Source organism: Bubalus kerabau, chromosome 4 (assembly GCF_029407905.1).
Source record: "Bubalus kerabau isolate K-KA32 ecotype Philippines breed swamp buffalo chromosome 4, PCC_UOA_SB_1v2, whole genome shotgun sequence".
Classification (NCBI taxonomy): domain Eukaryota; kingdom Metazoa; phylum Chordata; class Mammalia; order Artiodactyla; family Bovidae; genus Bubalus; species Bubalus kerabau.
The window spans coordinates 29,766,022-29,793,678 of NC_073627.1; the positions used below are offsets into that span (position 1 = coordinate 29,766,022).

General features: G+C 54.1%; 2 protein-coding genes across 4 annotated transcripts; one reads left to right on the top strand and one right to left on the bottom strand.

The window, feature by feature from the left end:
* Positions 1 to 302: 302 nt before the first annotated feature.
* Positions 303 to 13,149, bottom strand: ATPAF2 (ATP synthase mitochondrial F1 complex assembly factor 2). Of its 2 annotated transcripts, XM_055576324.1 has the most exons (8): positions 12,834 to 13,147; positions 6,455 to 6,499; positions 6,067 to 6,212; positions 5,250 to 5,347; positions 3,827 to 3,907; positions 1,989 to 2,101; positions 1,495 to 1,610; positions 303 to 776 (listed from the first exon to the last, which is right to left on the bottom strand). In XM_055576324.1, exons 1-8 carry the CDS (start codon positions 12,964 to 12,966, stop codon positions 639 to 641), a joined length of 870 nt encoding a protein of 289 aa, XP_055432299.1. In that variant the 5' UTR covers positions 12,967 to 13,147; the 3' UTR covers positions 303 to 638. The 2 variants fall into 2 exon arrangements, with proteins under 2 accessions (XP_055432299.1, XP_055432300.1); XM_055576325.1 differs by lacking the exon at positions 1,495 to 1,610 and having other exon boundaries at positions 12,834 to 13,149.
* Positions 13,150 to 13,327: 178 nt separating this feature from the next.
* GID4 (GID complex subunit 4 homolog) lies at positions 13,328 to 27,652 on the top strand. Of its 2 annotated transcripts, XR_008713013.1 has the most exons (7): positions 13,328 to 13,751; positions 18,190 to 18,249; positions 21,899 to 22,006; positions 22,082 to 22,183; positions 22,854 to 22,984; positions 24,910 to 25,381; positions 26,249 to 27,652. XR_008713013.1 is itself a non-coding variant. In XM_055576327.1 (6 exons), exons 1-6 carry the CDS (start codon positions 13,563 to 13,565, stop codon positions 24,971 to 24,973), a joined length of 654 nt encoding a protein of 217 aa, XP_055432302.1. In that variant the 5' UTR covers positions 13,328 to 13,562; the 3' UTR covers positions 24,974 to 27,652. The 2 variants fall into 2 exon arrangements, 1 of the variants encoding a protein (XP_055432302.1); XM_055576327.1 differs by having other exon boundaries at positions 24,910 to 27,652.
* Positions 27,653 to 27,657: the final 5 nt, after the last annotated feature.

A 27,657-nucleotide genomic window follows, 5' to 3' on the forward strand; every position in this document is an offset into this window, starting at 1 on the left:
CCTCCGGAGCTGAGAGCGCAGCTGGTGTTACCCGTGAGGTGGGGAGGTAACAAGCACCTCCTCCAAGCACACTCAGGGTGTGAGGACAGTGCTGGGGAGGCAGCGCCCAGACGGGAGGCGGGTGAGCAAGGCTGGGTGGCTCTGGAGCCTTTGTGCCCGAATTTTGCAGACTCCTCCCGCTCCCTCACCTGGGCCCAGGCACCCAAGACCCCCCTGCGTCAGGGCCCTGCAGTGGCTCCTTGAACAGGATGTGTGTGCGTCAGGTGACCTTGCCCAGGCTTTTAACCCAGAAACAACAAAGATTGTTTTCGTCTTCAAATCACTTTGCTAAAACAATAGGAACAAACAGAAACCGACAGCTTCACTTTAAAAGTTTGATTAAAAACCAGGGGAAAAAAAGTTTGAGGGCCACTAAGACCTCCCAGACAAGAAAGTCCTGCTGGGCAGTGAGTGTCCTGCAGGTCAGCGGGGTGGCCTCCGGGACCCAGACATGACAGTAGGAACAAGACAAGTGGCAGCTCCTCTCAGTTCCAGGTGGAGGAATGTTTAGTATAACCAGTCACTGGTACCCGCGCGCTGGCTCAGCCCACACTGGCCTCCGCTGGCCACAGCATCTCCATCTCAGGCTGAGGCCGGCATCACCCCTGCAGCAGCTTGTGCTTGACGACCGTGCTCTCGGAGCAGAGATGCACGAAGAGGGTGCCGGCGGCCGTGCGTGCCCGCAGCTCCTGCAGCTCGTAGTCGTGGGCCCACTCGATGTTGCCCCACTTCTGGATCTGAGGAGAGGACGGGACAGGCTGCAGGGTGACTGCCAGAGCCACAACCCCCCATGGCTGCGGAGAGGAGGCATGCAGGGGAGCGGCAGGTGAGAATGGAGGCCTGGCCTGCCCACCCTGACACTTGGGATCTGCCTGCATTCTGGGTGTCCAGAACATCTGAAGAGTGTTTTATACTCAAGAGAACTGTGTGTTGGGGAGAAAGTGAGGTTCAGAGAATGACGGCCCTGCTTGGGTCCTGCAGCCAAGGACAGAGCCCAGACCAGAAGGCAGGCTTCCTGCTCCTGCTGCCCACCCCCGCCCCCACCCAGCTGGCCCTGACACCAGAGTCGCCAGCTCTCTAGTGACACAAACCAGCTTCTCCCCCTGGCATTTTCCCAAGCAGATAACTAGACCAACTTGGGAAAAACTGTCATTACAAAAGGCTTTTCATCATGCTAGGAGTCAATTTGTAATAGCAATTAACCTTCTGAGGCTGGAGAAGTAACAAAGGAACTGCAGAGAACACGGTGATTCTGAGTTAAAAAAATGCCAACGGCAGAGCAGCCAAGCCTTGTTCATTCTGAGCCACTATATCAGACATGGACTCGAAGCAGCCTTGGTGACCAGTGTGCTGGTCTCGTGTCCAGGCTTAGCCTCCGTGAGCACACAGGCGGCCCCAGGGCATCTGGGGACCACCCTGAGCCTCCACTGCAGTGGGGCCCCAGCTCTGCCTCACCTGGTACTCCTCCTCCAGGCGCGACAGCAGGACAGCCTGCTCCACCGTCAGGCGCAGGTCCGTCAGGCCCAAGGTCAGCACCAGGGACTTGAGCTGGGTCACCACAAACTCAATCCCTATGGGGACACAGCCAGGTTGGCCCCGGGTCCTGCTGTGTGCAGGGAGCCGCCAGGTGGGGTGCCAGCCCCTCCACCTTCTCAGGAGCCTCTGCTCTCCTCAGGAGTCCCTCCTGTGCCCCTGCCTGGGTAGGCACCAGACCCGGCTCTGCCCGTCAGAGCGAGCACTCCACCCCTGTGACTATAGCTGGGACAGGGGGACTGGAATGGAGGCTCCTGAAGAGGAGACAGCCACGTCCTCCTGGGAGGGGTGAGCATGCCAGTCCATGAACCGGGTGACAGCGTCTTCCCTGCCAACCCAGTGCTCCGGTGATCCTGGGCTCTGCACACCATGCCCATCATGCCCACCCTCCATGGCCCACAGGAAACACCACGCACCCTGCAGGGCCCACATGTTGTAAGAGGCCAGGTGGCTGACCAGCACCTCCCGAGTCCGGGCGGGGATGCTGGGCCCCGTGATGCTGGTGGAAGAGCCGATCTCCACGCCGTATCTAGAAGAAAGAGGCCCCGCGTGAGTCTGTCCGGCTGCACAGCCCCGCTTCTGCCCAGAAGCAAAGCCCCAGCCCGCCCAGCACACACAGGCCCCACTGGGGGTTCTGGGAGCCACTGCCGTCAGGCCTCCTGACCTATAACCTTCTGCCCCTTAGGAACAGAGGACAGATCAACTATGCATGAAGCTAGGGCTGGCAAGTCAGGAAGCAGGGGCCACAGGCAGCTCCTGAAACTCGAACTCATTGGCATGAAGGTCCATCAGAGCTGTGGGCTGCCTGCTTTTCAGAAGGAAGTCTTCACGTGTGAACCATAAAAGGCTTCTTTCAAATACCGTTTTCCTTACAACGGTATTTGTATATATCCTGTGGTTTAGTCACTAAGTTGTGTCTGATTCTTGTAACCCCACGGACTGTACCCTGACAGATTTCTCTGTCCATGTCCATGGGATTCTCCAGGCAAGAACACTGGAATGGGTTGCCATTTCCTCCTCAGGGGGATCTTCCCCACCCAGGGATCGAACCTGCGTCTCTTACACTGTAGGCAGATCCTTTACCGACTAAGCCACAATCCTGTATCGGTCAATCACTTTTTCACATGTTTATTAATAAGCCTCCATCACACACACAAGGCACTGTCCCAGAGGACATGAGCTGGCTTCAAAAACAAAACTTTCAAGAACAATCATAGCCATGTAAAATGCAGGAAAAACATAATGAAATGAAAGCAATTTTTGTAATTTTCTTTCATATATCACTGATCTTTCTCATTGGTTTAGAAACACTCTTCCAAAAAAAAAAAATAGAAACACTCTTCCTGAAGTTTCTAATAGTACAAATGAAACACAGGAAGGGGCCACATTTTCCTGTTATCTATTAATATTATGGGTGAGAAATCTTAACTGCCACCAAAAGTGGACAACTTCGTACCACAGCAAAAACCTGTAGGCAGCGAGCTCATGTCTCACGTCACTGAACTCCCCAGTGAAACGGCATCGCATCCTCACGGTTCTCTCGTGGCGTCCAGTTGTCAGGTTTTACCTGATCCTTCAGTGCACTGGCTCCGCCTCTTACTACAAAACCAGAGGATGCCGACACATCGTGGGTGCAGGAAATGTGTACAGATGAAAAATGCTACGTCCAAACCACTCTAAGTGTGCAAGCTTACAGAACACCAAGGTCAGAGGGCCCAGGCTAGGAAACCTTCCCAACAACCCTGGGATGAAATAAACCTGACCTAACCCCGCTCACATCACTGGTCTGTCCACTCTGCCCAAGTGTCTTCCTGGGAAGGAAGCCGCTGGGCCTCACCAGTCCCTGGACTGGCCCTCCACAAGGCCCTGCCCAGACTGTCCTCCATGTGTGTCCAGGTCACACACCCGGCTCCATGACTCAGCCGCAGAGCAACTGTGACAACGAGCAGGGTGGTAGCGGCCAGTGTAGGCACCACTGTGTGCCCAGCAGTGTGCAGCACTCCGTGTACTCCTCATGACAGCCAGGGAGGCAGGGGTCACGAGCCCCACACACAGAAAGGGAAGCTCAGAGGAATCAGGTCACCAGCCCAAAGTCGCACAGCCAATGGGGCAGAAGCACTTAGCTGCAGCTACCCCCAAGGGGGCCTGTACTGTCCAAGTCCCCTGGTGCCCTGAACTCAGAACGTCAACCAGCTCAGGGCCCTGGCTGTCCAGTGTGGCCCAGACCCCAGCTGCCGGATGTGGGGCATCTCACCTCTTCTCGGCCCAGCTGATGACTGGGTCCCACTCATTCCTCTGCAGCTCCACCAGCGTCTCTGGTTCTTCCACCCTGTAGCTAATTCAGTGCAAAAGTGTCTCCATTAATAAAAAAGTACAATTCTCTCATCCAGTGACAGATACAGAAACATGAAAGGCAACAGTAGAAAACCTCTCCACCACCACCCCTCCACCCCTGCCTTGCCCCTATATTAGCAAGGTTCTCTAAGAGCGGCCCAGGGCTCATCCAGGACCTGCTGGAAACCCACACCATCACAGGGCAGAGACCAGGAGCCTGCAGCTTCATAAGCCCTCGAAGGGTTCCCTGGACCCTTGACTTTGAGTCCCATTGTCCCAAACGTCCCTGGTTATTGACCAGTCAGGGCCCACAGCGCTGCCCAGTGCTGCTCGTTACACTACACTGTCCTGACTCGCACCCCTGGTCCTAGGATTCTGTGCCAGCTCATCACTGCATCCTGCAGTCCCCTCCTCTCCCAAGAGGCGGCAAGACCCAGCTGCCTGTACACCCCTTGCGAGCCTGCCTCCCTCCCAATTACAGATGCAGCCCCTGGTGGCCCTGCCTGATGCTACCTCAGGCCAGGCCACTGTTCTGACCAAGAGACAGAGCTAGGGTCAGCTGAGTTCAAGGGTGCCGGGGACAGGAACCCAATGGGTGAACTCAGGGAGGCCAGGCTGGTGTGAGCACAAGTGGCAGAGAGGCAGTGGGGGTGCAGAGGGATGGAGGGGGTGCTGCCCAGTGGGGAGGAGTGGCCCTAGGGCAAAGAGAGGCTCCCATGGCTCTGCTCTCTGAGCTGGGATGCTCCCAAGAAGACCCCCTCCCTGAGCTGGACTGGAAAGGCACCCTCCCTGTCACCAAACTGTCCCCAACACAGACGGCATAGACATTCCAACAGCAGCATCATGGCCTCTGCAGGGGCCCACTCTGCCCCTCGCCCCGGAGCAGACCTCAAGTGCCACCTGGGTGGTAACCCCAGAGCATCTGGGGGGCTCAATTGTTCCTTCCGCATCCAGTCAACACCCTAAGAACCTGGCTGCGAAAACACAGCCAAGGAGGAGACCAGCTTCGGGATGCCAAGGACCATCTGCAGCCCAGATGAGGAGAGATGACCATGCCTGTGAGAACACGCTAATGGTCAGAAGTGACCCCTGGGCCATGGAGCCTGCAACAGCCACAGAGGCTAACAGCCCCTGCGTCCCAGGCCAGGGGGGGCAGCTGCCGGGCTATGGGAGGGCTGGTCCTGACACTGGTGCAGCTGGCACGTCCTCTGTCCTGCGGTCTGCAGAGCAGTAGAGCACTGAGGAGTCAGAGGGCCCACTGCCTCCTCCACGGAGACCACTCTGAGCAAAAGGCCCAAGGGACCTGCTGGGGCCCTGGGAAAGGCCGCCCACACATCCATTACCAGACGGTGTCGGTGTCCAAGAACTTCACGGCTGCCCGGATGAGCTGGTCCTTGTCCCGCTGGGTGGGGTTGTCCAGAGACGTGTTGCACAGTGTGGTCTGGATCAAAGAAAGGCACAGAGAGAAAGCCCGTCAGCATCCTGAGGGCCTTGCCCAGGCCCTGGGAGGAATGAACTCCCTCAAGGTCTCAGGCTCTGTACCACCAGGCCCTGTGCTATTTTCCAGGAGGTGCTACCACTATGACAGCAGTGATGTCTCAGAGCCATGGACACCCAGGCCCAGGGAGACCAGAGTCAGGAGACATGAATGAACTGCTGGATCCGGGCAAGTTGCTCACCACCCAGTTCCCTGAGCCTCAGACGGCAGGGGACAGAGCTGCCAGGCCAGGACAGCTTCTCTGGATCCTCCCTGTGGACTGCAGGCTGCAGAGCCACTCTAAGGCTCCGTCTGCAGCCGTCACCCCTGCTCCCCCACAGTCCAGGGGAGGCTGGCTCACAGGCCTGAGGCCGAGGTGCCTGCCTGGTGCCTGGGTCCACGTGCCAGGAAACATGGACTCTCCACACATTGTCTCTTCCTGACCCAGACCACCACAGAGCACAAGAGCCAGCCAAACAAAGCGTGGCTGCTGCAGTGTAAAAGTGGCCAGGGAAGGACTTGTGTTTCAAGACTCTGGAAGAACCAGGTCCTGGGCTGGGGGTGGGGTGGGCTGTCTGCTGGGGGCCTCCCAGAGCCTTACTGGAATCAGGACAGGACCCCTACTTCTTCCCAGGGCCCCAGGAAGCCTGTGGTGGCCACAGGGGCAGGCTGTGACCTGTTACCAGGTGCATGGTGTACATCTTGATGGTGTCCTGCTGGGAGTCCCACTCAGTGGCCACGGCAATGGCCAGGGCCTCGCTGGGGACAGTGAAGAGCTTGCCTTGGGGTGTCCTCAGCTTCCTGTGGTCCAGGTTTATCTCGAAGCCACCTTGAAAGATCAAACGGAAACCTCTCAGGTTGATAGAGTGGAGTGATCACCCCTATATTTAGCTACTTGATTTGATGCAAGATGCCCCAAGTCCCTTCGTGGGGAATGGCTTATAGAAACACACCCAACAAGAGCGCTGGGACAAGCTCACTAAGGAGCTGGCTGGAGGTGAAAAGTGTCTCTCACCTCCCATTCACAGAAATAAACAAAAACAAGAGGCAGAGAAAATTCCAGACACTCACCTTCACCCTGTGAGATGCTGACATTCTGATAGAACCTCTTCCTTTCTGTGGGAAAGATTTTTCAAAAAGGGCAGTTAAAGGAGTGGAGGCGCTCATGACCTCACTGCTGACACTGACACTGACCACCCAGACTTCCATGGCAGCGCCCGGTCTCCTTGCTCCACATGGTCAATAGCTACTGGGTAAAGCAGGGGAGGAGGAGCCGCAGCCCCACCAGCTCCCAAGGACAGTGGCCGTGTCGTGAAGCTGCAGCCTGCCTGACTCCCAAGACTTCTCCAGCACCCCTCCACCCCCCGGCACAACACACTCGAATCTACAGATGGTGTGACCACCAACATGATGAAGTATTACCATGGCAAAATTTACCACCTTTGTCTGAAATCACAACAGTACTTCTTTCATACTTTTGACCTAAATAGGAAGTTCCCACTGCCCACTGCTTTATGTGCCAGCCTGGTCTCACTCAGACAGCAGGTAAGACCGAGTCCAGAGGCCCCCGCATCTGTTGGGAGACCTGGGTCAAGGCGTCCAGACTATGTCCAGCATGTTTTCCAGTGCCTGGTAGGGAAGCAAGTCCAAGGCCACATCTGGCAGGAAGCAGAGGGCTGGGGTGGGGGGATCTGAAGACTCTGACCCATCTCTGGGGGAGATGGGCCCACCCACCAGCAGGAAGTGCCAGCAGAGCATTCTACACATGCCAACGGCTGGAGATGGGTCGAGAGACCTGGGGGTTGAGGGGCAGCCGGGGGTGGGGTGGGGGTGGCTGGAGGCAGAGATGGACGACAGAGCTTGAACCACACAAAGCTGCCGGGATAGCGAGGTCTCCCTTGAAGGGGTCTTCGTCCTCTGCCCACCTCCTCTGCCCTGGCCAGGCCACTTCTGCACCTGATCAGAGATGTCAGCCAGTGGGCTCAGGGCTCTGCTGGGGGAAGGAACAAACTTGCTGAGGACCAGCCCCCTCCCAGGGCAGGACTCAAAAGCCACCCTGCTCACGAGGTACGCCCTGTCTCACAGGATGACGGACACTAATCCAGGCGAATAATGCAACCGTGGACGCCAGAGGACCAGACGAGCTGCAAACATGCACCGGGAAGGCTCGTCTCGTCTTGTCTGGGCTAGAGGAAGACCTCCTCACAGCCAGATGGCACCCAAGAGCCACAGGAGAGTGGGCAGGCCCACCTGCACTGGTGGCTTTCCAAGGCGTGGGGGTGGGGAGTTTCCAGGAGAAGGAACAGTTCACAGGAAGGTGCTGGGCCTCAGAGAGCAGGTTTCAGAGCTAGGAAGGTGGTGGGCAGGGCGAGCCTGCAGTCACAGGGCAGAGGATGGCTGGAGAGGCCCAGATCTGGGGAGGAGCCTGGCAGGTCACCGCAAGGAGGGCTGATGGAGTAGGGAGTCACGTTAGAGATTCACACAGGTGCGGAGAACAGAATCCGGAAAACTCAATTGGTGGAATCCACACTCCCCAATTTCAAAAGACAGAGGTTTTCTGCCTGGACCCTGCCAGGTCCTGGGTCTCATGAGACAAGTCATGAGACCAGGAGCCCGTGAAGCACCCACATGTTCAGTGATGAGGTGAGCTGAGAGCAATGGAAACCCCATCGTTGGAGATGGGAGAGACAGGCTAGTCACACTGAACCCTTATTTTGAGCACAAATCACTCCCTTTACAGAATATCTATTTCTATGACAAAACCACACGTGGTGCCTTTTAAATGGCAATTTTAAGGACTATGCAGATACAAAGAAATGCGAATGTGGAGAAGCACTGAATTTTAAAAGCTGGGCAACAGAAAACTGGCTGTATAGGCAGAGAATGCTAACAAGCTGCTGTGAAGAGAGCACAAGTGGAAATTGATGTCCATGGGGTCCCTTTTCCCTGCAAGGTTGCTCCAATCCATATAAAGAAACAGGCGATTTTCTGTGTCACCTCCCCCGACACTCCTTGTCCTGTCCCAGGCTCCCCAGGCCAGCTAGTGGTCTTTTCATCAGCTTCAATCTCCGGGCAGGCCTTTGCTCGGGACAGAACTGCAACCCCCACAATGCACCGTGAGCGGAGGCCGTGCCTCCTCCGAGCGGCGTGACATTGGTCTCTTTCTAAACAGCGCCACCTGGCGGGCCTTACGCCTCACAGCTAGATTTTGACTGCCCACAATTCTGGGGCGGCTCTGGACTAACTGGGAGGGCCAAGAATATAGAAAACCCTCTCAACTCAATAATAAACAGACAAGTAACCCAATTTAGAAATGGTCAAAGCATCTGAATGGACACTTCTCCAAAGAAAATGCACAAGTGTCCAAAATGCACCTAAAAAGATGTTCTTTGACATCATTCATCCTCAGTTCAATTTAGTTGCTCAGTCGTGTCTGACTCTTCGTGACCCCATGAATCACAGCACGCCAGGCCTCCCTGTCCATCACCAACTCCCGGAGTTCACTCAAACTCACGTCCATCAACTCGGTGATGCCATCCAGCCATCTCATCCTCTGTTGTCCCCTTCTCCTCCTGCCCCCAATCCCTTCCAGCATCAGAGTCTTTTCCAATGAGTCAACTCTTCGCATGAGGTGGCCAAAGTACTGGAGTTTCAGCTTTAGCATCATTCCTTCCAAAGAAATCCCAGGGCTAATCTCCTTCAGAATGGACTGGTTGGATCTCCTTGCAGTCCAAGGGACTCTTCAAGAGTCTTCTCCAACATCACAGTTCAAAAGCATCAATTCTTCGGCACTCAGCTTTCTTCACAGTCCAACTCTCACATCCATACATGACTACTGGAAAAACCATAGCCTTGACTAGACGGACCTTTGTTGGCAAAGTAATGTCTCTGCTTTTGAATATGCTATCTAGGTTGGTCATAACTTTTCTTCCAAGGTCATTCATCCTCAGGGAAATTCAAATGACAGTCCTTCACACCAGCTAGGAAGGCCATAGTCAGACGGACAGATGTCGGTAAGGGGGCAGAGAAACTGGGATCCTCACACACTGCTGGGGAAATGTAAAATGGCGTGACCACCTTGGAAAGTGGGGTGGCCAATCCTCAGAAAGTTAGTTAGCTACCGTTTGATCCAGCAAGTCTACTCTTGCATGTGTGCTAAGTTGCTTTAGTTGTGTCCAACTCTTTGTGACCCTATGGACTGCAGTCCACCAGGCTTTTCTGTCCATGGGATTCTCTAGCCAAGAATACTGGAGTGGGTTGCCATTCCCTTCTCCAGGGGATCTTCCTGACCCACAGATCGAAGCCGGGTCTCCCGCCTTGCAGGTGAATTCTTTAACACTGAGCCACTGGGGATGTCCTGTCTATTTTTAGGTACCTCCTATGAGAAACCAAAATACATTCTCACACAAAAACCTGTATTCAAGTGTTTACAAAGGCATTCAGAATAGTCAAATGATGAAAACCACCCAAATGTTCATCAATGAATGACTGGGTAAATAAGACATGGTGTGTTCCCAAAACTGAATATTACCAGTTATGAAAAAGAATGAAGTACCGACACGTGCTAACCCTAGGACGAACCTTGAATATACGCTAAATGGAGAAAAGCCAGTCAAAAAAGACCACATTCCATTTATAGGAAATGTCCAAAATAGGGAAATCTATAGATACAGATCTTTGGTGGCTCAGAGGTTAAAGCGTCTGCCTGCAATGTGGGAGACCCCGGTTCAATTCCTGGGTTGGGAAGATCCCCTGGAGAAGGAAATGGCAACCCACTCCAGTACTCTTGCCTGGAGAATCCCATGGAGGGAGGAGCCTGGTAGGCTACCATCCACAGGATCACAAAGAGTCGGACACGACTAAGCGATTTCACTTCATAGATACGGAGAGTGAAGTAATGGTTGTCTAGGGCTGGAGGGATGGGGTGGGGGCGGGGTACTCAGAGTGGCAGCTAAAGGGTACAGGGATCCTTTGGGGTCATAAGAAGTTTCTAGAACTGAGGGCAGCAGAACTCTGAGTATACTGTGCTTAGTCGCTCAGTATGTCCGACTCTGCAACCCCATGGACTGTAACCCACCAGGCTCCTCTGTCCACAGGGATTCTCCAGGCAAGAATACTGGAGTGGGTAGCCATGCCTTCCTCCAGGGATCTTCCCAACCCAGGGATTGAACCCAGGTCTCCAGCAACGAGGGTGGATTCTTTTTTTTTTTTTTTAAATCCCATCATTACAAATGAAAGGTACAAAGCCGATGAAGCACAAGTGAACCCTCAAGTGGCCTATCTGAAGAACACCTACAGATGGCCCTCAGAGAACAGAAAGTCTCGAGACGCCCCCTTTCCATAAGTTTTGCTGAGTATCAGAGACCTCTCTACAGGTATATCTGCCAATGCCCTGAATTCCATTTGTACAAATATATGTAATGTTAGATCCTTGAGACAATTTTCTGATTATACTCAGCACTGCCAAGATCATCCTCTGAGCATCCATTTCTGGACAGAATCAAAAAGCCAGGGACTCTTCACAACTGTCACACCTGCTCCACTATCTTACTATTATACAATGATATCAATATATAAATAATATTTGTGTGCATGCATGCTAAGTCACTTCAGTACTGTCTGATTCTTTGTGACCCTATGGACTGTAGCCCATCAGGCTCCTCTGTCCATGGGATTCTCCAGGTAAGAATACTGAAGTACGTTGCCATGCCCTCCTCAGGGGTTCTTCCTGACCCAGGGATCAAACTCGCATCCCTTACATCTTCTACATTGGCAGGTAGGTTCTTTACCACTAGTGCCACCTGGGAAGCCCAAATTTTATATATATATTATATATAATATATATATATATCTCATGTGTGTATACATGTATATATAGCAATATATATACACACACATATAAATAGAAGGCATTGATCCTGTTTAAAAGAAAAGGAGGAGGAGAAAGGGAAATGAAAAGGAAAGCAAGTGGATGAGCAGCACCCAAGAACTGGTATTTAAAATGAGAATTCTATATCTTAGTCCAAGTAGCCCAATGCAGTAAGACTGAATTCCATCACAGATCCGCTTAATATCTGAAAAGAAATGTTGCTTCCATACCACATTAATGCCTGGGCTACCTGCTGCTGCTGCTGCTAAGTCGCTTCAGGCGTGTCTGACTCTGTGTGACCCCATAGACGGCAGCCCACCAGGCTCCCCCATCTCTGGGATTCTCCAGGCAAGAACACTGGAGTGGGTTGCCATTTCCTTCTCCAACGAGGGTAGATTCTTTACCATCTGAGCCACAAGGGACCATTAAACTGTACACTCTAAGTGAGTGAATTCTAAGTGCATCATCTCAGTAAAGCTGTTTAAAAATTCTTCAGGGCAAATGTATCTACCACAGCAATTACTATAAACGGGCCAGATGACTAAACACTTTTCCCCCAAACCGCTCTAGCAGCCACAGCACGGCTGGCAAACATTTTCTGTAAAAAGCCCAAGTGTTTTAAGCTTTGCAGGCCATCCAGTGTCTGGCACAACCAGCCAACTCTGCACCGTAATGAAAACAGCCTTAGGTGTGTGTCAATGAATGAGGGGGGCCGGGTTCCAGGAAAACTATTTACAAAAACAGGTGGCAGGCTGGCCTCCCTATCTACAGCATCTCCCTCAACCCAGCACAAGCTGTCTCTTTAGACGAGGCAGACACTGAGAAGCTAAACCACTTGTGCAGACAACAGACAACTTGTAAGCAGAGACCCCCAGCTTTGACTTCACCGGTGTACTCCTCAGCTGGACAGACAGGCTCTCTGAAGACCTTTCTTCTCTATGCAGCTGATGGCTGGGACAGCTGGTAGGGGGGTGGAGGCAACACAGACGTCCTCGGAACAGCTCCAACACCGCAGTGACCTTCTCCTTACCCCCAACTTCAGCACAGTACTAACTGGCTGGAAAGAAAGCGTTACTGTCTTCACTCACTTAAAGTCAGTCCCACTCTTATCCCAAAATCTCTCCCTAGGAGTAACGAAAGATCCGCTACAGAAAGCCTCATCCAAGTCGGAAATGCAGGAAGAAGGCACGGGGTGTCAACTCCTTAGAAGAGGTGGCAGGTGTTCTGGGAGGGCAGCAGGAGGCAGGGCCAGGACAGCTGTGGAGCAAGCGGCCGGGATGGAAGACTTAAAGCCGGTCGCGGGGACACAGAAAGCAGCCTAGCAGACTGGCCTTTGCCCCGCAAACCTCTCAGAGTCTGCTTTGCGCCTCTGGCGCAATCCCGACCCAGAAGTCGAATTCCCCCCTCTGAAAACAAGGATGACCTCTGCTTCCCCAGTGAAAGAGAGAAAAACCGCACCTGCCAAAAGGAAACGACGCGCGTGTGCCCTGGAGCGATCCCTGCCCTCGCGGGGAACTTCCCTCCCGACGTGTGACCCTGCAAGGCCGACCCCTCAGCCTGCTCCGCCCTGGCCTCCCTCACCTGCCGGGGGCACGTAGGCCCGGATGGGGGTAGGGGGCTTTGGCCCCAGCCCCTCGGAGGCGGTGAGGCCACTTCGGGGCAGGTTCAGGAGGCGACGCCCCACGTCCCGCAGCCTAAGGCAGCTCCTCCACATCGCGCGGGGGCCTCAGAGAACGACCGCTCGAGACCAGAGCACGGGGAACACGGAGCGGAGGGACCACACGTCGCGTGCTCGGACTCCACAAACCTCCTCACCGGTCGCCGGCACCCTCACCCTCTCTGGGCGCCGCCATGTTGCGCACGACACTCGTAGCGCGCCGTCGCCGCGCGCCTCAGCACACGCCGCAGCCAATCAGCATCACAAACGCCCCGGCCCCGCCCCCGCGCCGCTCCTCGGGAAAAAGACTACAAGTCCCAGAGGGTCTCGGCGCCCGCCACGTGCTGTCCCCGCCCGCCAATGGGCGGAAGCGTCGAGCCAGCCTGCTCCCGCCCCTCAGCGCGCCCGAGCCAATCGGAAGGGGCGTGTGTGCGAGCGCAGGCGGGGAGGGGGTTCGCTCAGAACCCGGAGGCCCTGCTCGCAGGTCCCGGGGTCCCGGTGGTGGCCGGAGCGCTCGGTCCGCTTGCGGCCGGCGGGTGGACCCCTCCCGCCCTACGCGCGCGCCGGCCTCCCCTCCGTCTGCCCTCCTCGGCTTCCGCGCGGCGGCGGCGGTTCCTCCCCCTCCCCCAGCCCTGGCTCCGGGGGACCCCGCGATGCCGGTCCGCACCGAGTGTCCCCCGCCGGCCGGTGCCTCGGCCGCCTCCGCCGCCTCGCTCATCCCGCCGCCGCCTATCAACACGCAGCAGCCCGGCGTGGCCACCAGCCTGCTCTACAGCGGCTCCAAGTTCCGCGGCCACCAGAAGAGCAAGGGGAACTCGTACGACGTGGAGGTAGTGCTGCAGGTGAGCCAGCGGCCCGGCCTCTCGAGGCGTCCACGGCCCGGGCCGCCCCGCCGCCCCCTCGGGCCCTCGGCCACGGACGGGCCTGCTGCCCGGGCCTGCCGGGGGCCCTCCGGCGTGCCCCAACCCTGCGGGCCCGAGCCGGGGACCGGCCGCCTCAGATCCGGCCCTGCTTCCCCGTGGCCCGTCGCCCCAGCAACAGTCCTTCTTCCAGTCTCTCTCGGACCCCGTCCGGGAAACTCTCCAGGGATTCCCTCTGACTCTGGACTCTCCCAGGCCCGAGACGTGCCTGCTGCCTCCCACGTTTTCCTCGGTCCCATGAAGCCCAGGCCCTGGGGCCCGCCTCCTCCTCCGGGGGGTTTCCTCCTGCTTCATCCGTCTCTTCCCTCCATCAGCCCCGGGACCTGAGGGCCCCCATCCCACCCCGACTCCTGCCCCATTCCTTAGCCTGGGCACTCACATCCTAAGTGGGCTCCTCACAGTCTGTTAGAAGCTGATCTCCTAGCCCCCCAACCCATAGTCTCTTCCTGGCTCAGACTCCTGACACTCCCTACTCCCCACCCTCTAGCCACTTCCAGTCCACTCCTTTTCTCTCCATCTGTCTGCCCAGACCTTCTCATCTCCCTGTTCTCGTTCCTGGCTCTAGGGGACCCTCTTACTGTATTTTTAACTTTGATCCACATGTCAGGGCTTCCTCCTTAGTCTCTCATATTCATGCTAGGAAATGTAACTCACCCACTTTTATTTCTCATATGGTATTTCCTCCCCGCCTCTGACCTGGATTTCTGAGAACCTGCTGCCAGCTCCTAATGGCTTTGGAACTTTAGCTTTACCTGTCCCAGCTCCTTCCTGCACTTCACTCCTCTCACGCAGATGAGAACACACTTGACATTTCCTCCCGGCCCAAGGAGATCGGCTGTGGTTAATCCTCTTTCTGCTCTGCCTTCCTGGAAAACTGTCCTCCTGTCTATCTGCCCAGGCCTGCAGCAGGACCCACTTCCTCCTCCCTTCGCCCCTTTGTCTTCAGTCTGATACCTCATCTCCTAAGCTGTGCCTAAAAGCCCCTCCAAACACTGTCCCCTCAAAGGTCTTGCAGAAGCTTTGATGTTCTGTGTGAGGACAGAATGTAGGATGTAGATGTAGAATGTAGGTCCTGTGTGGGGACAGAATTTTTCTCCTGCCCTTTGCTCTTTACTGATTTTAAATCTCAAACAGCCTCTCTTCTCAGCCTCTCTTCTCCCACCTTTTGTCTCCACCAACTGCCGATCATTCACCTGCCTGTTTTTATCTTACTGCTTTGTTGGAGTAAATCGTTTACTTTAGATCAAGAGAACTCCATCTCTGTTAATTGTGTCTCTGGTCTACAAACTGAAATTTCTAATATAGGCTATGATACTTATCGTAATTGAAAAGATGGGCATTACCTGGTGGTCTCATGGTTAGGATTTGGCGCTTTCACTACTGTGGCCCAGGTCCAGTCCTTACTCGGGGAACTGAGATCCTGCGAGCTGTGAGACAAGGCCAGGAAAAGAAAAGGATCGTGGCTGAGTTATTTCAGCTCTCACCATTAGACGACCACTGTGGCAATCTCCCTTCTCTTCTCCAAATGTGAGAATTGAGTAGGAAGATACAGACTCTTTTACATCTTGCAGCTCATCATAAAATTCTAGAAGTGAAATGCCTGGTGTGGGTCATGTTTGGGATGATCTTGAGTTGGGCCCCTTGTTGAGGTTGATGGTGTCTAATGGGGTTGGGGACCAGTGGCGGGGCAGCCTGGTATCACAGACAAGTCTTGGTTCCTGCGGCAGCTCCCCTCCCTGTCCTCAGCATGTTGTTTCTGAATTCCTGCTGGTGCCAATTCCCTTGTGAACCAGTGGGAGTAGGGGTTGGGTTGGTGCATGACTAGCAGGTCCCAGGGTGGCCAGAGCGACCTGGGCAGTGGCTGGAGGCCACTTGGAGTCGGCCATCTGCTGCCGGGGGCGTTGGTCACACCCAGGAATGCCGCCCTGCACCTGGATGGGTGAGTGTCTTACTGTCGCAGAGACAGTCTGGCCTGTGAGTTGCCCAATCAGCTGGTTTTTCAGCCACAACTGGGTTCTTGGGCTCTGTTGTCTTAGAAACTTCTGACTTTTGTAACTCCACCTCTTTCCTGCTTTCTTTCTGTTTTTCATAGGCGCTTTATTGAGGTATGATTCACCTGTCACACAAGTCACACATGTAAGGTGTACAATTCAGTAGTTTTTAGTGTGGTCCCAAAGCTGTGTAACTGCCATTGCAGTCTAATTTTAGAACATCTTCATTATCCCCAGAAAGAATCCTTAGCTGCCACACCCCTCCAACACTATTCAGTTGCTAAGTCATGTTCGACTCTCGGTGACCCTCATGGACTGCAGCACGCCAGGCTCCTCTGTCTTTCACTAACTTCCGGAGGTTGCTCAAACTCAAGTCCATTGAGTCAGTGATGTTATCTAACCATCTCATCCTCTGCCGCCCCTTTCTTCTCCTGCCCTCAATCTTTCGCAGCATCAGGGTCTTTTCCAATGAGTCGGCTCTTCGCATCAGGTGGCCAAAGTACTTGAGCTTCGGTGTTAGCATCCGTCCTTCCAATGAAGAGTCAGGGTTGATTTCCTTTAGGATTGACTCATTTGATCTCCATGCAGTCCAAGGACTCCACCCCTAGGCAACCCCTAATTTTTCTTCCCCTAAGATTTGCTTATTGTGGCCTTTTCACATAAAGGGAATCATACAGTAACTTTCTGTGTCCAGCTTGTTGCACGGAGCACCATGTGTTGAGGTTCGTCCACATCACAGCAGGAGCCAGTGCTCCCTCCCTCTGTGCTGTTGTGTCATCGTCCCCTAGTGGCTCTGCAGCATTCTGTTCCTCTGTTGATGCATAGATGGCTGTTTGTGGGTGTTTCCACTCTGGGGCTGTCATGAACACACCACTGTGCACATTCACGCGCGAGTTGTTATGTGTACATTGTCCGCATTTCTCCTGGGTGTCTCCCTACCAGTGGAATACTGGGTTGTATGGTGACTGTTTGTTTAACATTTGGGGAGCTGCCAGGCTGATTTCCAAAGTGGCTGCACCATTTTCCATCTCCACCAGCAGTGTCAGAGGTTCCAGTTTCTCCACGTCCCTGTCACACTTGTCATGGCCCCTCTTTGATTATAGCCATCCCAGTGGGGGTGAGGTGGCATCTCTTGTGGTTCTGATTGAACTTCTCTGATGACTAACGATGGGCCTCTCTTCATGTGCTTCTGGAGTGGTTTCTTTTCCCCTAAAATTGCAATTTAAAGAGTTCCTCAAAACTTTGTAAGGCTCTGACCTGGTGGTGGTGTTTTTTTTTAAATGTTACTGTGACCACTGTCTTTCTTATCTCATCCAAGAAGCCAAGAGTGAAGTGAGGGCCAGGTCACTGTAGGAGGAATATTAGGAAGAGCAGCTGTTAGACACAGCTGTGCTTCGAGCACCTTCTTGCTGAGCCTTCACCTTGTTCTCTCTCACTGAGATGCTGGCTGGTTGCTGGGTTGACACTCCCGTGGTGCAAAAAGATCAATTTGGGCAGAGAGGGAGAGACACATGGTTGGATGGAGGCCAAACTGAAATTCTGATTCTCAAGCATGTGATAATCCATCCAAAATGTTAGCCAATTTAGTTGAGTTTTTAATCTTATTAGCCAGTATCCTTGCCACCTGATACCCTTTCTGGCAGCTGTGAAACCCAAATTGTATTGAATTTGGTGAGAATCACACCCTTGAAACAAGGCTTCAGGTTCAAGCCGTGGGTCCTTGAACACAGCTCCCTTGCTGACCCCTGTAAGTTCAGGTTGGCTGCTCCATTTTGTCAGATGCCCACATCAACAGGTGAGGATGTTTGCAGAGCTGCGGTGGTTTTCAGGTGCGGACCTTTATCCACTGCAGCAGACGATGGGACCTCTCCAGCTTTGTGAAGCCGCATGCTTCGTGCTGGCCAAGCTCACTGCAGCTTTGAAGCACCACTTTGGTGTTTGACTCAAGGTGCATTGGAAGGTATAGGGTCCTCAGATCTGAGAATTGCAACAAACGTTTCTAGTTTTTTTTCTTTTTTTAATATGTATCTATTTATGTGGCTGCACCTGGTCTTCCTTGCTGGCATGCAGGTATTTAGTTGCAGCATGTGGGATCTAGTTCCCTGATCAGGGACTGAACCTGGGCCCCCTGCATGGGGAGCGTAGAGCCTTGGTCCTGGACCACCAGTGGAGTCCTCCTAGTTTCTTAACACGAGGCCTCACTCAGCATTAAACACTCAGCTTGCTGCAGGACCGGGGAGACCCAGCTGTACCAGCTTCCAGGCTCCCTTCTCCCCGGCCTCCAAGGGGCCTCTGCACGCTGGACATGCTTCTGCTGTCCCCGGTGGACCCTGCGTTTGTAACATGGCTGTGTTGTCCTGTCTTTTCAGCACGTGGACACGGGGAACTCCTACCTTTGCGGGTATCTGAAGATCAAAGGCCTTACTGAGGTAAGTGCTCTTCCCGCAGGCGGGGGCCTGGTGGGGACAGCACGTTGGGACCCCAGGTGTGAAGGGCCAGCGAGCTCGACTCTGCAAGCCTGACTCAGGAGCCCCATACCTTGAGTGCAGTTATTTAAGGGAGCAGGAGCAGGCAGTGTGGACGTGTGCATTCACAGACGTTAAAGTTTATCAGCAGGTTACCATGTGACCAACACTACTGATTTTACTTTGATCCTTTTTGAGGAAAAGAAAAATATAATCAGAGCATTGCTGCCGCCATCATGGTCAGTTTCACTTTCTGGAATGAGCAGCACCCCTCCAAGACCGTGGCCCTGGAGGTTCCTCCGGCAGAAGGAGCTGCTCCCTCCCTCAAGGCCAGCTTTTCAACCTTCAGAACTCAGGAATGTCACAGGCGAGAGAGAGCACCCTCTGTGTTCCCACTGGCGAGCAGGAGGGGGGCCTGGCCACGCTGCTCAGAGTAGTGAGGGTCTGGCGGACACCCTCGCCTCCTCCTGCCCACAGCCTTCACCTGTTTGTGTCAGCTGGCTTACCTGTGAGGTGAGGGCTCGAGGTGCCCACTTCAGGTCCCAAGGGGACGCGGCGTCAGTGAGCGGGCAGCTCGGAACTGCTGAGCCCCAGGCTGGGCCCTCACAGTCGGGAAGCACTGGTTTTCATCTCCCTGTCCCCCTGGTTCTCCCGCTTTTCTATCAGATGTCTGAGAGACTCCTGAGAATTCGGTTGTTGAGACAGACCTCTAGAAACATATCACGTCAAGTCGGGGCAGCAAGTGACAGCATGAGGAAGGATTCTCACCTGGGTCTGTGCTGGAGAAGACCCAGCAACAGAACACTCTCAACTCGGAGGTGGCCACACGTCTGTGTTGAGTGCAGAGCAAAAACGTTGAACTTCGTTAGGAAACCAGCAGAGTCTGTAGTGTGGAATGGGGCCCTGATTCCAAATGGTCACAGCGAGCTGCACACAGATGGTGGGCAGAACTAAAAACCCACAGACGGAAAGGCTGCGGATGGCCCTATCGGGGCAGGTGGCCCGAATGCAGGGTAGCGCCCCAAGCCACCCAACAGCCGTGTTCCCAAGGTGGGGGGGGTGTCGCTGCCAGCTCTTCCCCCTCGGAGCCACCTTCATCAGAGGGGACTGTGCTTCCTGAGGGTCTGTCATCCTGCCCGAGTCTTCCAAGCCTTTGAATTCACCTTGTTTTAAACTCTTTTTAACTGAAATATAGTTCCCATAGCACAGGGTTCACCCATTTAAGATGTACAACCTGAGACTTCCCTGGCAGTCCAGTGGTTAGGACACCATGCTTCCACTGCTGGGGCTTGGATTCCGTCCCTGATCAGGGAACTGAGATCCCACATGCTGCACGATGTGGCAAAATTTTTGTTTGCTTTTCCATTTATAGTTCTGGAAATAGCAGATATCTGACTTATTTTAACATGACTAATCAGCCATGGTCTTCCTCATGTGTATGGAAATAGGAAAACTAACTATATAATTGGAGATGACTGGCCTCCTACCTGCCTTGAGTCACAAACACACAGTTTGGGAAGTTTTGTTTGCCTTGTGGAAACTGAATCCCAGAATTGTGAAGAATGGGTGTCAAGTGATACTTTCTTTGCAGTCCCAGCCAGCCACCCATAGGGAGAGGGGCATCTTTTGGGAGCCCAACATAGGTGGCTGGGAGCCCAGCGGGAGGGTGTCAGCCCCACCACACACTCCCCGGACAGTGCTGGGCACTCTGAGGCTGTGCTGGGTTTACTTGGAACACAGGTGGTCATGCCACCAGACCCAGAGACTGCCTTACTGGTCAATCAAACGTTGATCTTCCAGAAGGTGGGTCTTCACGGAAAGCTGGACTCACCTCCAGACAGGTGGGCCTGGAGCCAGCGAGGGGAGGACGGCCCAGCGCAGTGAGCCCACACCTGGGGATGCTAGCCATGCCCGCCCTCCCTTTGTGACCCCCCTCCCCCTGGCTGTAGTCAGAGCTTGAATGTCCTTGCTTGCCCTGCGAGGGGTTTTATCTTTGGGGTTCCTTCTGTTCATTCATTCATTAGATATTTATTTTATTTAATTCTCAGAGTTTGTGGGTACCTAGTGGTCACCCTGATAGACTGCCTGGAACATTTTAGAGAGAGGTCGGTGTAGAATCACTTGTTAGGAAAACTCATGACTTGAACATAAGCTTGTTCTTTGTTATTATACTTGATCATTCATCCTTCTCTCTCTTTATGGACATCTTGATAAAATATGAAGATTCAAAACTCAGGAAGTCAGTATACTGTATACCCGTTAATTTAACGTCTCAAGTCAGCTGCCAGCTTACAAAGCATTTTTTCCCTTAGCAGGTCTTTTTCAAATGGATTGCTATAATTTGGTTTATACCTTTAAAAATCAGGTTTCTGCTAAGGCAGTCTTGGTCTCTGTAATTTTTCTGCTCTGTGTCAGTATGTGTTTGAGGAACGCGGCGCAACCGTTGGGGCGAAAGTTTCAGTTTTACGGGGATGGCAGATCTGCAGTGTTTCAAGTTCACTGCTACAAGAGCAGGCTGCCTTGGCGTGTGCAGGAAAGTGGTCGTGGCCTTCATGGAAGCCCCAGGCCAGCGAGGCCGCAGTACCCTGTGGGGGCGCCGAGCCACCTGGCAGGCAAGCCGGGAGAAGTGGCATTTAAACCGGTAGAGATGTTTAATGCTGAGCGAGAGGGGCTGATGTGGGGTTTGAGGAAGAGAGCAGGTCCTCCGTGGTCCCAGGACATCAGGATGGTGGCCTGTGCTCTGCTGGGTGGGGGTCATCACAGCACCCCCAGGAATGACCCGGGCTGGCAGGCAGTGCTGAGGGGCTGCCTGGACACTGGCGGGTTGCCTGGTGGGTGGGTTTTTACAAATGCAGAGAAATGGTAAACTTTTTACAGTGGTTACTTGTTCTTCGATTAACTTTTCCCAAATCTTTTGTGCCTTTGTATGAACAGAGGGACAAACAGCAGGGTTGTTGGGAGTATTAACATTTCAGGCACCCAGTCAGGATGACCACTCGTTTGCTTTTCTGGTGGTTATGGTTTCCCGGGGCAGACGTGGTCATCAGTATTTCCCGTCATGTAAGTTGTCTTAGCTCACATGATAGAATTACAAGAGTGCCTCTCACATAGGGGTATTCTACAGTCCCTTCCCTGCCCCTCGAACCTAAAGAGCTGGCGCACCAGGGATAGACTGAGCCAGTCTGAGAAGCGATGACCAGGCTGAGGCATGAAGACGGGGCTGTGATTTCGTAGTCTCTCTGGGTGTTTTCCTTGGAAAGTAAAACCTATCAAGTTACCATCTGCTCTGTATGCTAGAATATTCAGAAGTAACTTGTCCAAGTTCTTTTCTGAGCCATCAACACATCACGAGCGTGCCAAAGAAGGGTCCTCTGCTTCTGGCAGAGTCCCCAGAATCCAGGAGACATCCCACCCCCACCCTGGGCCCCTCAAGTCAGGCTCCCTCCTCGGCCGTGGGTGTTGCTGCACCTGCCTCTGGTCTGGGTGGTCGCCCAGCAGTGTGGTCCTCTTTTCAAAGTTCTGGGGAGAAATTAAAGCGAACTTGGTTTGTTCTTTTGTAAAAAGTTAGAACTGCTGTTGGACATCTTGTTTGATATTTGTGTTTTTGCCACAGGAGTACCCGACCCTCACGACCTTCTTTGAAGGAGAGATAATCAGCAGGAAGCACCCTTTCTTAACCCGCAAGTGGGACGCTGACGAGGACGTGGACCGGAAGCACTGGGTGAGTGCCTCGGCCCCGCCCCCAGGCCCGCGTTCCCACCCAGCCCTCATCCTTTGCTCTGCTTTTGGCTTTCAGGGCAAGTTTCTGGCTTTTTATCAGTATGCAAAATCGTTTAACTCAGACGACTTTGATTACGAAGAGCTGAAGAGTGGGGACTATGTCTTCATGAGGTGGAAGGTAAGGGGGCCCGGCCTCACCCTCTCTGCTCTGTGACCCCTCCCCCTGCTCTGTGACCCTTCTCCCTCTGGCTTCACCTTCCACCCTGTAGGCTGGGTCATCCTGAGGGTCCCATGGACTTGGGAGACTCCTCTTCTTAGCCCCTAAGTGAAGTGACCTCCCTGGCCACCCTCTTGCCCAGGCTGTGGGCCATCACAGTGCCCCTGGTCCCTCCAGCTCAGGGAATGGGGGTGGGTTTCCCTTCTAGCTCCTGAAGAGTCTGTCGGGTGGGCTCCCTCTGGTACTTCCTGAGCTAGAGCCACGGGTACCAAGCTCAGGAGGTGAGTTAGTGAGCCTCCACCCACCTCCAACCCCAGGCCCCCAGCCTGTGGGAAAAAGCTGTTTTATTTTGAAATCTCGCCAGTGTTTCTACAGACCGAAGCCTGGAGCATCCTCCTTCCCAGGCTCTGTGCTGAGAACCGGGGCCGGGGCTCGGCCCAGACTTGAGTCTCAACCCACAGCCTGCTCCCAGCTCTGACCCTAGCAACCTTGAGATGTGGGGGCCGTGCTTGGTCTAGAACACATAGGTGGCACACGGTTCATGGTCACCCAGTGAGGCTGAGAGCCAGCTGCAAGGGGCAGGGAGGCCTGGGGGCTGGAGCCGCGACACTGACCCTCTGTGTGCATGCAGGAGCAGTTCCTAGTCCCGGACCACACGATCAAGGACATCAGTGGTGCTTCCTTTGCCGGCTTCTACTACATCTGCTTCCAGAAGTCAGCGGCCTCCATAGAGGGCTACTACTACCACAGGAGCTCAGAGTGGTAAGGACTGAGAGCTTGGCCACAGTTCCCGAAGTGCTCACACGGGGGCTCGTTTGCCTCCCCAGAGTGGTGTAAATGGGTGCAAAGGTGAAGTTCTGGGTACAGGGATTCACTGCTGAATGCTTTCAAGCAGCCCTATTTTCAGCTACGTTTATCTCAGGCTTGTGGGTCCTGTCTTTATTCCTCCTAGACTCAGTAGTTAGAGTGTGAGATCCCATGTGAACTCTGCTGTCAGCGGCCTTTCTGATTTTGTGCTCACCTTCCTGCTAGAAGTCTGTTGGTAACTGGGGCCCGTGGGCCTAATGGGCCTGCCTTCTGCCAAGGTGACGGCCACGTGCTCCTGGGCGTGGCCTTTGCCGCTGTTCTGGGGCCTCTCATGACTTTTTGAGCTTCTGTAGGTGCCCTGTCCACTTGAAGGGTGGCTGTGCCCTCAAACACCTGATTTCTTCTGCATGTTGAAGCTCTTTATTTCCTGTCAAGTCTTGCATGCTTTAAAGGTTCATGAAGGACGCTGCCCAGGGCTGACCAGCAGTGGCCAAGGGCCCAGGGCTTCCGTGCTACCCTGGCTTCTCTGAGAACAGACATTGTTGGGATTTCAACACCTGTTCAGTTTTCAAATGAGTGTTTAAAACTTTTGGTCTTCTTTTAAAATCACCAGCTTTATTGAGAAGCAGCTCACGTGCCATCTGATCCCCTCATTGGAAGTGTAGAGTCCAGGGGGCCTTCGTGTCAGCACAGTTTTGTCACCCGATTTCAGAATGTTTCCACTGGCAGAGAGGAAACCCTGTCCCCCTAGGAGCCGTCACCCAGCTCCCCGCCCCCACCAGCTGCAGGCACCACTAATCTGCTCTGAGTATAGGTTTGCCTGTTCTGAGCACGTCACGAATGTGGGCCCGCGCACTGTTTGCCCTCTGGGTCTTGTCATTGTGTTTTGAAGACCCCATATTGCATGTTGAGTGCGTGTCAGTCCTTCGTCTTTATTGCTGAGCAATTTCCTGTCTTGTGGATGGGGGCCACGTTATCTTCATCTGTTCATCAGTGGATGGATCTGTGGCTCATCCCCACCTTCTGGCTGCTGTGGACGTGGGTGTGCCCAAGCCTGTCTGGGTCCTACTTTCAGTTCCTCAGGGCACGAGGCTGGGGCAGGTTGCTGGGTCATGGGTGAGTCTGCAGTCACTTCTTAGGGAACCGTTTCCCACGGCAGTTGTAGCTTCCCGCTCCCGCCAGGGATGCGCACGGTTCTGCTTCTCTTGCGTCTCCACATGCCCCCAGCATTCAGATGTCTTCGTGATGCCGGCCGGCCTGCCGGGATGGGAGGGCTCTGCTCTGACGGCTAATGTGACGGCCTTCTTTGAGGTGTGTGGGGGAGAGATGAGCCACTTTTCCTGTGCTGCACCTCATTCCTCTGTGGACAAATGAGGGAGCTGACACCCACACCATCCATGCTGGGTGTCCCCAAGTGGGAGCTGTCCCTGCCTGTTTCTCCATCCCCTGTTTGACTCCTGAGAGCATCCATCACGGGGTCATACTCCTCACAGAGCCCCTGATGCTCTGGAGTCACAGCCATGTCCAGGGAGGAGGAAGATGGAGTCGCTGAGGTAGGGGGTGTGGCTGTGATGTCATCATTCCGAGCCCTCCAGATTCTGGGCGGATCCGCACGTGCCCGGGTCCCCTGGGAGCTCTGAGGGGCGCACGACTTCAGAGGGAAGCAGGGTGGTGGTGCAGGCAGAGGACCTGGTCTGCATCCTCCCCCAGAGGGCCAGCCTCTCCTTGCCTAACAGGCTGTCGCTGGCTCACTTCCCCTGAGGAAGCTGAGATAAGCTTGCATTTCATCTGGGCATGGGGTCTCCTGGCACCCGTGGAGTGGGTTCCACACCCTGTGTTGTTTTCAGGGTGCTCTAACGCCTCTGCCTCTCCTCCCGCAGGTATCAGTCGCTAAATCTCACTCACGTTCCAGAACACAGTGCCCCCATCTACGAATTCCGGTGACAGCGGCTCGGAACAGTAACCAAACAAACTGAACTTGGCAAAAAAGAACTTTGCCGGGAAAACCGTGTACCTGCCAGAACGGGGAGAACGTGTGTTCCTGTTTCTTCACGAGCAGACTTGCATCGAAAGCATGAATGTCAGCCCGCAGCATCCGAGGAGTGGCCAGCCCGCAGGGCAGGTGGAGGGTGACCTCGGCTCCTCCTCCCTCCCTGTGAGGTTTGGTCGTGAGCTGTTTCTAGGCTGCCGTCAATGCACTTTTCCTTCCTGCACAGCTAACTTCTGTATCCCTGAGACGCACAGCCCTTGCTCCACCCCTGCCTCCAGCTGCATAGGTCAGCCCCAGCCCCGCCTGGGCCACAGTGCTCAGTGGTCCCCACCCAGGGCCCCCGCCCCTGGCTGCTTAGTCTGGTAAGTCAAGAGAAGGCAGAGCCCAGCTCCCACGTGCCCCTGGAGTTCGTGCGGGGCGCAGGCCAAGTGCTCAGCGAGGGCGATCGAGCCAAGCTAGCCTGTGGCCAGTGGGTCCCTTGGGCCTGCCGTTGGGACCACAGGGTTTGAGGCTTCCGGGTCCCTGGCAGGAACAGACTCCAGTCCTGCCCACTCAGCACGTTTGCTCCAAACTTTTGAACTTGAGGGCAATACTAAACTTTAAAAAAAGAAAAGTTTTTTTATTACAAAATTATTTTTATGGTTCCTTTAGCAAGGACCCTATGGCAAATGCACAATTATTCAGAATTACATTTTATCGTTTTCACATTGAAAACAGCAAATGTTGACTTAGTAATTTTTATATCTATATGTAAATGTATATTTAATCAGCCAGCAGTTTGAAACTGGTCACCTGGTGAGACGTTCTGCAGCATTGCATCCATTCTAGTGCTAAACGTGAGGACCATTCTGGGGGCCAGTTTAGCACTTGTTCCTCCTCCTCTCGCTACTCAGAACAGCAGCACTTCCCAGCGACCTCTCCCATGAGGCAGAAGGGGCCGCTGCAGCCCTCGACCCGCAGCTCAGCGGTGTCGGGGCATAGGAGGGGCTGAGCTTGAACACGCTCAAGTAACCCGAGGCTCATGTGCCAAAGTGTGTGTGTGTGCGCACACAGGCGTGCGCGGCTATTTTGTTTTGTTTAAACGTTTAGAGAGCTTCATGTGGCATCCGCTACAGCCCCCATATGCAGCAAGGCCTGGGTGGGTTTGGTGACTTCTGGTGATTTATAGACTCACTCAGAACCCGGGAGGGAAAGCTTTAACTGAGAGGTGGTGTTGCCATAACTCACAGGAGCGGAACTGGCGCGAGGGACAGGTCCAGGACGGAGGGAGAAGACACAAAGCCCTCCGGTCTAGGTGAGCGGTGGGTCGGGTCTCTTAGTCTCAGAATCCTTTATTGAAGTACGTGCTGTATGTTGCTGAGATTGCATGTCAGGAGAAGCCTTAAGGAGAAGTGTTGGGAAGGTGGCTGCAGCAAAAGGATGGCTTACGTCCGTCTTGAGAGATGAGTCAGAAACATCCTCTTGATTTTAGAGCCGGCTGGCAGCATGGGGGCCGGGTGGCACAGGCTCCCTTTCCCTGCCCTCAAGTTCTCAGTGAGTAACCAGTGCCTGCATTTTGCCGGCTCCTTGAAGGGTTCAGGTACCCCTGGGGGTGAGGTGCCCCGCCGCCCGCCGCCTCCCAGAGCTGGTCGGACCCCATGTGTGTGGCTGTGAGTGGGCAGCCAGTGGGCTGGACAGGGTGTCGGCATGTTGCTGCTGCTTGGTGGCCCAGGTGGGCAGGGCTCTGCTGTGGGCTGACTTCCTTGCTGAGCCAGGGGTCAAATGCAGTGGTGTTGGGGGATGAAGATGTGGTACGTTTGCCAGCTCTTTGGGACACACCTGTGATGAAGGTTGGTTCTTGTAAAATCCCGACTCCCGGGGGTGCAGAAGCAGGGGTTTCCGTATCCCCCGAGGAACCCCCAGACCCTCCACCCTGACTTAGGTCCCGGGGGAGCTTGGACCATCAACCCCAGCTGTGGTCACTCCCGAGCCTCCTCAGTAATCCACGCACCTCTAGTTATACGTGCAATGCTTTTGGTGGACACTCTTGTTCATCACTGAGAAACCAGGGCAGGTGCAGGCTCCCCACCACCTCCCGTCCCCACTCAGGACCCAGCTCCTGCTGCTCTGCTCCGCTCTGCACGCCCAGCCCCCCTCTGCCAGGAGCCCCCCCACCCACCCACCCATCGCCCTCTCCAGCTCCACACATCTCACCTGTGGACGGACGGACTGAGTGGCGCCGCCCGTGCAGCGCTGGTTCCATGGGTGACGTGCACAGCAGACTCCAGGGGGCAGAGGGGCTTTTCAATGTCTTTTGCTTTCAGAAACAGGGAATTTATATTCTAAGGCCTTGAAATGATTTTGTTTTTCCTCATAAAATAGTCAGATAAGCTAATTTTAAAAAAAGAAATGCCATTGAGTATGTGCATTGTGGTTTAAAATTACTAACGAGTTCTGGGAAAGAAAAGTAATATTTGATTTTGGATCTTACATGTTTTTAAAAATTAGATTTGAATGGGCAGAAGGATGAGTATTTTGTTTCTTTGGGGAGGATATGTGGAAAGGGTGTGAGAGTTTGGGATCGGAGAAGTATTTTGCAGAGCTATCAATGTCCAAATAATTTTTAAAAAGTAATAAAGGTATTTAAGCTTCAAGTCTG

Bases quoted from the DNA above. Each gene is read 5' to 3' on its own strand.
- GID4 (XM_055576327.1), top strand. From the start codon at position 13,563: ATGCCGGTCCGCACCGAGTGTCCCCCGCCGGCCGGTGCCTCGGCCGCC. The intron at 18,250-21,898 runs GTAAGTGCTCTT...TTTTTGCCACAG, and splicing joins AGATCAAAGGCCTTACTGAG to GAGTACCCGACCCTCACGAC. The intron at 22,184-22,853 runs GTAAGGGGGCCC...GTGTGCATGCAG, and splicing joins ATGTCTTCATGAGGTGGAAG to GAGCAGTTCCTAGTCCCGGA.
- ATPAF2 (XM_055576324.1), bottom strand. From the start codon at position 12,966: ATGTGGAGGAGCTGCCTTAGGCTGCGGGACGTGGGGCGTCGCCTCCTG. The intron at 6,500-12,833 runs GTGAGGGAGGCC...TCTTTCCCACAG, and splicing joins GGCCTACGTGCCCCCGGCAG to AAAGGAAGAGGTTCTATCAG. The intron at 2,102-3,826 runs GTGAGATGCCCC...TCTTTCTTCTAG, and splicing joins ATCAGCTGGGCCGAGAAGAG to ATACGGCGTGGAGATCGGCT.